At 37.4% G+C, this 12190-nt stretch overlaps 1 protein-coding gene across 1 annotated transcript; it reads left to right on the top strand.

Moving 5' to 3' along the window:
* Positions 1–6590: 6590 nt before the first annotated feature.
* On the top strand, positions 6591–11308 carry LOC115929639 (scavenger receptor cysteine-rich domain-containing group B protein-like). Its single transcript, XM_030999235.1, has 4 exons — positions 6591–6891; positions 7438–7779; positions 8512–8820; positions 11292–11308. Exons 1-4 carry the CDS (start codon positions 6591–6593, stop codon positions 11306–11308), a joined length of 969 nt encoding a protein of 322 aa, XP_030855095.1.
* The last annotated feature ends 882 nt before the right edge of the window (positions 11309–12190 follow it).

The following is a 12190-nucleotide window of genomic DNA, read 5'->3' as shown; positions in this document are numbered from 1 at the left end:
AGTGAGAGATCGGGAGGACAGAAAATAATACAAAATGATGAGCTGCATGTGGGGTAGAGAAGAAGATAAGAAAAGTGAAATGCGCATAAGAAAGGAGATAAACATGAGAAGGCACAATATAATATATCAAATTACAGTTTGAGTCAGCGAGTAGACAATGAACTTGTATTCAACAAAAACAACAACAACATATACTTCAAAAAGGTTTAAATGATTGTAATGAAAAGAATTTCTTTTTTTTCCTTAAAAGTATTAATCGATAGAGCATTTTTTATTTCATTACTTAAAGAATTCCAAAACTTTGGACCTTAGTGTATAGTTCTTGCGAAGTTTTAAAAATGCACAGTAAATTATATTACTAGACTTGTTTTATATCGCAGAAATAATACTTGTAGGCTATATATAAATAATTAATATTTAAATCATTTTGAAATATTGATAACCCATCTTTTTTATTGAAAGACTGTGATGCCAAAGACCCATACAAATAATATGAGGTCGAAATCGCAGTTGATGAAATACACCTTAACTAGTATGAGATTATTGATTAACGAGAAGATTTTTCTTCCTTTAGTTTTTAGAGAAATAAAATGAAAATGACTGAAATTGTGTATTTGAAAGTGTTAATTGTTTGAGTGCAGTACTTTTTAATTCAATAGTAAAAAATGTCAGTGTCACAGTAATGAGGAAGAAAGAAGAGAGAGAGAGGGAGAGAGAGAAAGAGAGAGAGAGAGAGAGAGAGAGAGAGAGAAGTGGGAATAGTGGGGGAGAGAACTAGTCAAACAAGAGGGAGAAAGATAAAGAAAATTGTCATAGACGATATTCCGTAAAAATTCGTCTTTTGTGTTAAACATATTTATAATAATAATAATAATATAAATAATAATAAAATTCCGCTTACATAGCGTTCAATACAATGTCTCCAAGCGCTTTACAGATAATTATACTATAGGTCTTTTAAACTGCTTGCATTTGGTGATTTTATTCATCGAATGATCGAAGACTAATAAAGGGTGAAGAGTGATGGAACAAAAAGATGCTAAAAAGGATGGAGTAAAGAAAGTGGAAGGGACGAGTGAGAGGGACTGAGAGAGAGAGAGAGAAAGAGAAAGAAAGAGAGAGAGAGAGCGAGAGAGAGAGCGAGAGAGAGGGAGAGGGAGAGAGAGAGAGAAAGAGAAAGAAAGAGAGAGAGAGAGAGCGAGAGAGAGAGCGAGAGAGAGAGGGAGAGAGAGAGAGAAACAAACAGAATGATGTTAGTATAAATGAATGGAATTGTTTTGTTTGTCTAATGAATGCCGATCTGCCCAGTCCTTAGCCATTTTTAAAAATCTCATCAAACCTGGCAATTAATAGCTCATTTTTTATATGAAGGTGGAGGATGGAGGTTGCAGTGAAGACACATTTATTCTATTCTTGAGTTTAATGTAATTTGTATTTTGTAAACAGATGGTAAACTGGTAGAGTAGCTATACCTGAGTGCATGTAAAGTAAGCGTGAGTGTGATGATGATGTGTGTGTGGGGTGAATGTGTGCGTGTGTGCGCGCGTGTGTGTGTATGTGCGTGTGTTAGCCTTCGTTACTACTGTCATTTCTATATATAATATTGTTCATTGTCATTTTTATGTTCTTTTTAAACAGAGCCGTGTGGTAAACCAGCCTATTTTAACAATGTTTCGTAATGATTATGTAATTGAACAAGATACTCTGTATAAAGATGTGAAATAAATAAATAAAATAAAAATAAAGAGAGATCGAGAGGGAGTCGTGATACTTGGAAGAGAATGAATACAATACAATGAGATAGAGGAAATAATTAAACGAAAGGCTCAGAGGGGAGGAGGTATCCTGGAAGGAACTCATATGTGTTAAATTATGTTTAACAAGTGAATGTTCAGGTTTTTTTGTTCATCATCAGCGCCAAAATGAACTCGTATACAATGAATACAAACGTCCTATATACCAAACAGGTATGACGTACTAGTACGTGATCTGTACCATTTGTACTTTTAGCTGAGTGAAGCCCCGATGAAATTTTGAAAAAAACAGACTAAAACGTTTGGTAATTAGCCAATATGTTTGTTAGCCAGCTCTGTTCGGTGCGTATAGGCATTGTAATATACATAACCCCCACCCGAGAGGTGGCAGAATAAATTACACACAATAGAACTAAGAACATCGAGTAACTTGATAACGAAATTATTATGCATTGAAAATAAAATGTCAGTGGAAAGTAGCATTCATAGCCGTTGTAGAGATGCCATGTATACAGGCCTACATGTATACAAAAAACCTCAGATCATTTATAATGCGAGTGAAATCGTTTACATGGCAGATCATGGTAGCCTAGCTATAAATTCAATTACACACTGCCATAACTATAATGTTGTGCAATCTCAGATAATAGGCGAGAATCTCATTGATTTCAGATGTGTTGGAAGCCGCTGTGTCAATGTGAATAAAACCTGTCTAGCTCTCACTCACCAAAGGATTATGACGAGGCAATATAAATAAATTATGAGTCATGTCATTAATAGGCCTGCATTGACATGATGATATTGAACATGATGATGCTCATAGAAACGCAAATCATTCATCCATATTCTAATTATCAAACAGTTGAACTCTACCTAAAAAACCTCATGAAACTGCCATAAATGAGAACCTTTTTTTAAAATCTTTTTCTTTCAGAGTTGTTTTTTTTTCATAAAGAGGGCTGGGGTTTAAAATGGGTTCCCCATTTGAATATAAGACTTATTAGTATGGCGCTATGAAAAACACCTCTTCAATCTGTTAAATAATACGAAGGCGATCGGGTGAGTAATCAAATACCAACCTAGTATGGCAACGGCACAACCCTTTAGTGACTTGGGTTGGAAAGACGACCTGACTGTGATAGAGGCATACTACGATCTTGGGTACTGGGTGCTGATGTGTGGGGTATAACACAAAGATGTCTGCCATTCATATATTGCATTATTCTCTCATTGTAGGGACATGCTTTGTCTCTCACTATGCTGTAGCACAGAATAATACAGTCGGGCAAGGTAAGTGTAGAATCAATTTCATATTGTGCGGTAATTTTTCAGTGCAATACTAAGTATAGGCGCATGTACGTGCCCCGTTTTCGATGTATAGCTGCATCTATAATTATGCACGACTCTAGCAGTATAGACGAATGTCGCATGTGTACCATGGGGAATCTGTCACTTCCACGAACGTGTAATACTGGTATACTCTCCTCTGTGTTTAGTACCCTGCTTTCATGAATGTATATAGGAGTATAGCCTACCTGCATCCAGTGATATTATAAAATGGCAGCCCTTAAACCATTTGATCATAACATTCTCTAATAGTCTAACAATCACTGTACGTACCACGCTACAAATGATAAAGCTTAATCGTTTACATCAAGGAGTACATATACAAGTATAAAGGTTTTTCTGAAAATCGCTTTGGGACATCGTAAATGGTTGTTTGCATGAAGCACTATAAACCAAGAATATGATTTAAAGCCCAAGTCCACTCCAAAAATAACTTACTTTCAGTAGAACCAGAAAAATCAGACGAACCAATCAAAAAAAGTTTGAGCAAAATCGGATAACTAATAAGAAAGTTATGAATTTGTAATGACATGAAAAACTTTGAAAATCACTACACAAATTGGCAACTCACTCATGAGTCTGTGACGTATGGTCCTCACTATCCACTAATTATTTTCTTTATATTGATAATGTAAATTTCCTATTTTTACCCTAAGAATCTTATTTCTTCACACCAGCATCCAAGTTAGATTGTTAGTAATAACTAATATGTCTTTGTGTGGATGCACAAATAAAGAGTAATTTTTGTAGAGTTAAATCATGAAAAATTGAATTTTGATATGCTATTTATATAAAAATCAATAATTATGAAATACAATATTGAGAAAGTAGTATCAATTCTTAAAAATTCATAACAAATTCTGGGAAATGTCATGCATGCAGCTATGATACAAATCATATAACCAGGGCAAAGGCATGGGGAAAATTAAGTTTTGGGGGATAAAAAGGGAAATTAATGAGATTAAACTATATAAAGCAATTGATAAGTTGTGAGGACATGACGTCACAAGCTGATAACCATCTTGGCAATTTGTGTTGTGATTCTCATTGTTCCATAGTTTTACATACTTTTCAAAAATTCATAACTTTCTTATTATCCAATTTTGCTCAAACTTTTTTTGATTGGTTTGTCTGATTTTTCTGCTTTTATTGAAAGTGAGTTATTTTTCGAGTGGACTTGTCCTTTAAGTATGAGCGCAGTGGCGTACGCAGAATTTTTAAAAGGGGGTTGTTTGAAATTTTATGGCATATTATTTAGTACGGTGACCCGGCGAGGGAGCAAAGCGACACTGGGGCCTTGCTTTTTCGTGGGTACACAAGGAAATACGATTTTTGTTTTCAAGTTCCAGTGGTGGTGGTCACTATAAGAAGCATAATTGTCACTTTATTTTCCACTGCGTCAAATTTTGAACGATTTATATTATATGTTATGAGTGTGTGTGTATATATAGGATTTATTTAAATCAAAGCAAATCACATCAAAAACCAAGAACAAACAGTCCGAAGACTGACACCTGTCTTGGGAACAACGTACAATATATAAAATTGTAATAAAGTAGGCCTATACATAATAAAATGGCAGCTACGAATACATAAATACGTGACATAAGTTAAAATAACAAATGACTATCATCATATCATGTGAACATGGACAATAATTAATGAATTTGGTTACCTGAAGTGTTCCGTTTTGGCAACATGCCCCGTTAGGGGCGAAATTTTTCATTTTTCTAATGGGACAAAGGTGCCCTTCTAGAATAAAATTTTCCTTTTGAGTTCTTAAAGTAACCTATCAGGGATGACATTATCATTTTCAAGTGGCGTAAAGTGCCCCGTCATGGTCGAAAAATTCTCAGAGCCATTATCGAGCCAATATCGTGTTAGTTTTCCCAATCAGGGGAAAAAGAAAATCTTTTCAAGGCGCAAGAGTGTCCTCCTGTCCTTCTGAATATAAAGTGCCCCGTCATGGTCGAAGAATTAATTTCAATTCCAGCAAAGTGCCCCTCTAAAACCAATATTGCGTTATTTCAATTTGCCGCGTCAGGAGGCATCCATAATCAAGGGGAAAAAGTGGCCTCCTAGAGCCAAAATTATTCTTTTTGGTTACTTAAAGGGAGATTTGAGTTCTGGGAAGGGTCAAAAAGTTCAACTAATCTAATTGAGAAATTTGGTTAAAGTATTATAAGATAAAAACATGTAAAATTACACTATTTAAGAGACCCCTTCAAAACAATTCAATCTAAAACTGTACAAAATCCATTTTTTTAGTCAAATAGGCTTAAATGTTTTTATGGTGGCCCACTATCATTACCCCTTATACTGTTCTTTGTTTTTGTTCGGAGAAGTTAAATCACAATTTTCCAAAAATTAATATTGATTAATTTTTTGTAATTACAAATAGGTTGAAGGATAATCTGGACAATGTCCTGACCCTCCCAAAACTCAATACTCCCCTAAAGAAAATTAAATGAATTAAATCGATGAACTTTCCCCACGCAAAGACATAGGACTTTAATTAGGTCCTTATCCGTATATGCAAGCGCGGAATATTACCTTTGCGTGCAGTCATGAAATTACTTCTTTTTATTTCTTTTGTTAATACTTATTACCACGCTAAGGTTTATGCAGGTATCCTTTGGAACTTCTTATCTAATCAATGCTCATTCTTCTTTATAATATGTGATTTAAAAAAAATGTGTATTTGTTCAGCGGGAATTCCCGGGAATCTCTCTCTCTCTCTCTCTTTCTCTCTCTCTCTTTCTCTCTCTCTCTTTCTTTCTTTTCCCTCCATACTTGTTATTTAACCCCCAAAACACCCCCTCCCCTGCGTACGCGCATGTGATATGCGCATTACTTGATTGCAGGCATACGATCTGATTATCGCAGTATGTATCACTCCATCAGTTTCTTTTTCCACGCATTGTTTTAAAACTTACCATCCGAATGCAGTTTGATCTTGGATCTTGGATTCTTTTCATCCTGAATACTCCGAAGAAGAGTTTTGACTGGAGGTGGTGGAGGGTGGACGATTACATTTTGGAAAAAAGTTCTTTAGTAACTGCATTTTTAAATGAAAGCGGGGAGGTTTGGTCGATGTTTGCTTGTTGTAGGTTGTTCCATGTCTTTACAGTCCTTCGGAAATATGAGTTGGCATAGACGCCCGAGTTGGTGTAGCGAATTTCAAATTGGTTTGAGTGTCCTCGTCTACGTCTTTTTTAAAACATTTTTTTTTATTATGCATCCGATTGGTATAAAACACGCATGCGTGTGTTGATTAAGGACAATCTAACCTTTGAAATAAGTTCATGTGTATGAAAGTAGAAAATAAGAGATACAGAATGGCGAAAGTAAATCGGAGCAATAATAAGATAATTCATTGTAAACCTCGAATCCCTTTGACTTCTTAAGACTGTTTCGCACGATTGTTCACATAATAAGATCGATGTTGTTTCTATTCACTTTGATGTAGCCCCGTGGTCTGTTCGCCTGATGGGTGGTATCTATGAATCTGAAGGCCGTGTTGAAGTCTTCTATGACAACCAATGGGGTTCTATATGTGACAGCCTGTGGAGCATCGAGGATGCGACTGTTGTCTGTCGGCAGCTGAATTACAGTGGAGCAGACCTAGCATTGGTAGCGGGTCAGTACGGCGAAGGTCAAGGTGTCGTCCTGTTTAGTAACATGGAATGTAATGGAACGGAGGGCAATCTTTCAACTTGTAAATATGATCTTGTGGATGTTACAAATTGCGACCATTCGAGAGATGCTGGTGTCGTGTGCACGAGTCAGGGTAAGGTTCAATAAGGTTTATACAAACAGTAATATTGAAATGAAAAGATGAACAAGAGTGTCGTACAGAAAGATGGACAAATTCCCTCTTTTTCTTTCCTTTTTTAGTCATCTTCTGCTCTCTATATTGTCGATACAGCTATGACACCGAAGGCTAAGAATTGTCAATACTCCCCCCCCCCAAAAAAAAATGCTTGCAAACAGTAATGTCAGAATGTATGGTTTTTTTGAGAAGCAGAGTTTGGAGAGACGAGAAAGAAACTCCATATTATGCAATATGGTCAAGATTCGACCTGACACAAGATTGAATTCCTTGACTTGACACACCTGTAGAATGTCATAACACAATCTTGAACAGTATGGCACTAGTTCTGCATTGTCGTAATTATGTACTGGTCATGTTCTGTATTAAAGATCCACTTGTAGCGGTTGTGCCTGTAAATTATTTAAACAAAATTACGTTTTAGTTATTTTTGCAATATATTTCATTATGGAATACAATAATTCAGTATATTTTAATATGTTTGTATTTAATGTACATGCACAGGAAGTCTTCGCCTAGCCGGTGGGTCTGTACCTGGCGAGGGTCGTGTTGAGATTCTGGGAGAATCTGGAGACTGGGGTACAATATGTGACGATGGATGGGATAAGACCGATGCAGGAGTAGCATGTAGACAGCTAGGATACCCATATGCTTTAGAAGCCCTAGTCAACGTAGGTTATCCCAACACACAGCCAGTCTTTGGTTCGGGATCTGGTCCTATTCTTCTTGATGGACTCGATTGTGAAAGTGAAAAGCGACATTTAAGAGACTGTCTTGTAACAAAAGAATGGGGAATTCACGACTGTACTCATGGCGAGGATGCAGGAATAACATGCGACATGGGACGTAAGTTCCTCCTAAATTAAAACATCGTCTAGTTCTATTTTCAAGATTAAAATCATATGAAAAATGAAGTTGCAGATCCTGTCTATTTCATTTAATTTACAGAGAAAGTAAAATCTCCTTTCAATTTCTTTGAATCATTGATCAATTTTGCCAAATTTATAGTACCTCTACAAACATATAGTTTCTAGCACAAGAGTGTTTCATCGGGAGATGTTATGCTGTAAACCTTTTGTAGCTCAGCCTGTCATTCATATCAATACATCGTGATATTTTGATCATTATATAAACTGAATGCTAAGAAATTCGTCCATTAAAAGTATAGGAAAAGTATTGTCTGTTTCAATTTGTCCCTGACATTCTCATCACAACCTTCATTTTTCTTGAATTATCCTACTATCCGATGTAAACAGTACTAATTAGTTTTTTAAACACATTGTATAATTTTGTGAGAAGAAATTGAGTGTGACTTTCAATTCAGTTTGTTTCAAGGAAAGCATGCCGATAATCTTTTAGAGGAATTCGAGGGTTAATATCTTATAATGAGAACGCCAGCATATATTTCATCTAGAGATTCATTACCTAATTGTCACGTAAACTGACACAAAGTTTCTTGATCGTAAAACCATCAAAGAAATATTCCCATGAAAACACGAGGCATGTTCAAATAAATTGTATGTACCATCCGACTGTTTACAAGACAGCTCTTTTCTTTTGTCTCATCTTGAACTACAGTTACCCGACTTGTAGACGGCGATTTTGACGATGAAGGCCGCGTTGAAGTTTACTATGGGGGTAAATGGGGAAGAATCTGTTCTACCAATTGGACCATTGATGATGCCCATGTTGCATGTAGAGAACTTGGATTCCCTCTCGGAGCAAGGAACACAAAAATGTTTGAGGGAGGCGATGGACCTTTTCTACTGGACGACATGAAATGTCAAGGAGTTGAGACCCATTTAGCCGATTGTGAATCTTTAGGATGGGCCAACAACCAAAACTGTGATGCTAACCTGAACTATGGTGCAGGCGTTGTGTGTAATGGTAGGTCAATTAATATGACATTTGTATGCTAAAGACTACTTAACATCTGAGTCCTATGTTAAACGACCTTTGCTATTAAAATCTTATTTCACAATACAGATCCTGCGGCCGTTGTGAGACTCCTAAGTGGATCTAGCAGCTATGAAGGTGTAGTTCAATACCGAAATAGATTTGAACTTGGTGTGATATGTGATCCTTATTGGAGTGATAAAGAAGCAGATGTGACCTGTCGACAGCTAGGATACCAGTACGGAAGAAGTGAAAAGCCAGTTTCACTTGGACCATTATCTGGAACCATCTTTTACTTGGACTATCACTGCAACGGAACTGAAGAGCAGATAGGAGATTGTGTGTATACAGTTAAGTCGAATGATGTCCAATGTAACCCTGATCACATCGCACAAGTTTTTTGCGGACCGCCGATAGGTGAGTATCTTGCATGACTGTGTTAAACCAATACGTATTATCAAAACTCAGTTGTTTATCAAATCCTACCGCTACAAGGACGAGCATATTAATACAGACTTGACAGTCTTTCCCTATCAGTTCTATTTTCGTATAACTTTGTGAGTTATTTGCTAAACCAGTGTCTTTCTCTCAATGATCTATGTATGTCATTATCGGGCAATCTCTTGTGCCTTAATATGGTCCCATAAGAGCAGTTGCGAAATTATTTTACTTTGGTATCTCAGGAAGTGTCCATTGGTACGGATCCATGAGGAAATGAAAGATTTGAATCTACATCAAGTTAGTCCTATACCGTATAGGTGTCAACTGAACTAATCTTACCGTCATGGATGATCTACATCATACATTCTTACTAAGTAGGCCTCCTCATTCGTTCGTTCGTTCGTGTCTCCTTAGATCAAGATAGTTAATATGTAAAGTTCCTTAATTAAAAGTAAATTAAATTAAATTAAGTTCTTCCATCGCCCGATTGCTGCAATGGCCGTTTCATTAACAAAGGCCAGGTCTTCATCTGTGCAACCCGTTCCGCCGCACTGCAAGATGTGGTCCATCGTCTGAGTCTCTCTGCAGTCGCAGAGAGTATATCTCCTTCATGGGCATAGCCCCATCTTGCCATATTGACCTTACACCGCCCCATTCTCGTCCGCATTCGATTTAGGCATTGCCACTCCGGCCACTTCAGGTTAAGCCCTTTGATGAGTACGGGCTTGGCTGATGGTGGAGGATTCTGTTCAGGTGGTGGGACAGAATCGAGGAAGCTGTGTCGGGATATAAGTCGTTTGTGGGGTTGTAAGTATCCGTGTAGCATGTGTCTGTCATCTGTCGCCTGCTTCATCCGTTCCTTTAGGCAAGTGTTAGTGCGCCTTTGGTTAGGAGATCCAATGCCAGCGAGGTGATATATCTCCTCAACTTTTGTTGGTTTCAGACAGCCTGTTATCTTTCAATATGTGTTATTGAGTGTGGTGTCAAGCTTCTTCACATGGGCTGATCTGCTCCAAACTGGGCAAGCAAGCATATTCTGCGGATGAAATGCAGAGGGCAACAGCTGCACTTTGTACAGTTTTGGGGTCAGCGCCATAGTGTGAAGATGCTAGCTTCCCGATGATGATGATGGCATTTCGAGATTCTACTTTGCCTACTTTGCCTCCTCATTGAGACTCTACTATCTATTACAAAGCTTTTTCGACATCTTAATGTATTGCAAAAATTATTATTGGCAAAGTCGGAAAGCATATATGCCACCACAGATAAAATTCATGTTTTGCTGACATGCAGTCACGCAGTCAGTAAGCTATACAGGGTGAGTCAGAAAAAATGTCCCACTTTTTAAAAGTTGTATTGTTTGAAGTATGAATATTTAATCATAGGTTTCAAGATATGTCTTGATTGAGTCATCCTCCCAGTACATTTAGGTACTATTTTCATATGAATTTATGCATGCATGACTGAACATCAGACAATCTTTACAAGACTGCCAGATCTCACTTGCGCCAAGTTATTGGGCGAGGAATAAAACAGTGCATTGAACAAGGCAGTCAGACAGACACAGACACACACAGAGAAACACAAACAAACACACACGTACACACAAGCGAATGCATACACACCCACACGCACCCACGTGTCTGGCTGTTTTTGTTCAAAACTCTATTTTATTCCTCACCCAGCAACTTGGCGCAAGTGAGATCTGGCAGTCTTGTAAAGATTGTCTGATGTTCAGTCATGCATGCAGTCTGCAGAGAATCAAATGAAAATGTTACGTAAATGTACTGGGAGAAACTCTATCAAGACATATCATGAAACCCATGATGTAATATTCATACTTCAAACAATTCAACTTTTAAAAAGTGGGAAATTTGTTCTGACTCTCCCTGTAGAAATCTAGAGCTTGATTGAATAAGGAAAAATTATTGATTGGACTATAACAGGTGATTACTGTAACAGTAGCTAACTTCCAACCCTAAACCATGTCCTTGATCTCAACATTGTCATTTCCTCTTCAGCTAGTGCTTCTGCGTGATGCTTATCCTATGCGTTATTCGTACTGCGGCTGTTGCTACTTTGCAATCTAAATATTTACGTCCAGATTTGGTTTTCAATATTCGACCTCAGCCTGGTTTTCACTACAGGACACGAATCTGGGACCCAATTAACCGAGACGGTATCATCAGGTTGGCGTTATGTTATTTGATTGTTCTCTCGTTGAGATCTCTTGGCACCGTCTTTCTGAGGACAAAGATAAATGATTATTTCTGAAAGCCAAAAATGTTACACCCTCGATGTGGCGTCACGTCAGAAGAAAGCCCGTGCCCCTCGACAGACAGAATCACAACAATTTATCAGCCTGATGGGACCACTGTTATATTTATCGTTACATTCATTTTATCCTTCTTCTTCTTCCTTTTTTTTTTTTAGTACAGACCTCTTTACAGAGTATTGTCGTACTATACTGGGGGTGTGTGCAGTGAGTTCTGACAACCCCTGCGATACTTCTACATTTCAGCCCCAAATTTCTTGTTCTTCTTATGCTTTAAATATGGCTTATGCGAGGATCCTAACCCTTACTCTATCATACCAAAAAGAAGAACTAGTTAGAAGGGAAACATTAAGACATGGAGTGGAAGAGTGTACTAGAATGGCAGAAACAGAGATGTGAGGAAAAATGTTGCGATCAACCTTGTAACTGGGAGAAAATACCTTGATAATTATGTAGATAGAAGATTCTTAGTTGATGATTTGATATTGATTCTTGCTTCTTCTTTTTTCTATGTGTTCATGATTTTTTTGATTTAGACTTTGACCTACGAATGGTTGGGAGTGATTTCACTGAGCAAGGTCGTCTAGAAGTCTTTCTTAAAGGCGAGTGGGGCTACGTAGCTGCAGGCTACTATTCCTCTATAGA

Source organism: Strongylocentrotus purpuratus, unplaced genomic scaffold, assembly GCF_000002235.5.
Source record: "Strongylocentrotus purpuratus isolate Spur 01 unplaced genomic scaffold, Spur_5.0 spur5_scaffold_5, whole genome shotgun sequence".
Classification (NCBI taxonomy): domain Eukaryota; kingdom Metazoa; phylum Echinodermata; class Echinoidea; order Camarodonta; family Strongylocentrotidae; genus Strongylocentrotus; species Strongylocentrotus purpuratus.
Note: the sequence above shows the minus strand (reverse complement) of the source record. Positions and strands in the feature narration are given on the sequence as shown.

Excerpts from the sequence above, each read along its gene's own strand:
- LOC115929639 (XM_030999235.1), top strand. The coding sequence starts at position 6,591 with ATGGGTGGTATCTATGAATCTGAAGGCCGTGTTGAAGTCTTCTATGAC. Across the intron at positions 6,892-7,437 it reads TGTCGTGTGCACGAGTCAGG|GAAGTCTTCGCCTAGCCGGT; the intron begins GTAAGGTTCAAT and ends GTACATGCACAG. Across the intron at positions 7,780-8,511 it reads AATAACATGCGACATGGGAC|TTACCCGACTTGTAGACGGC; the intron begins GTAAGTTCCTCC and ends CTTGAACTACAG.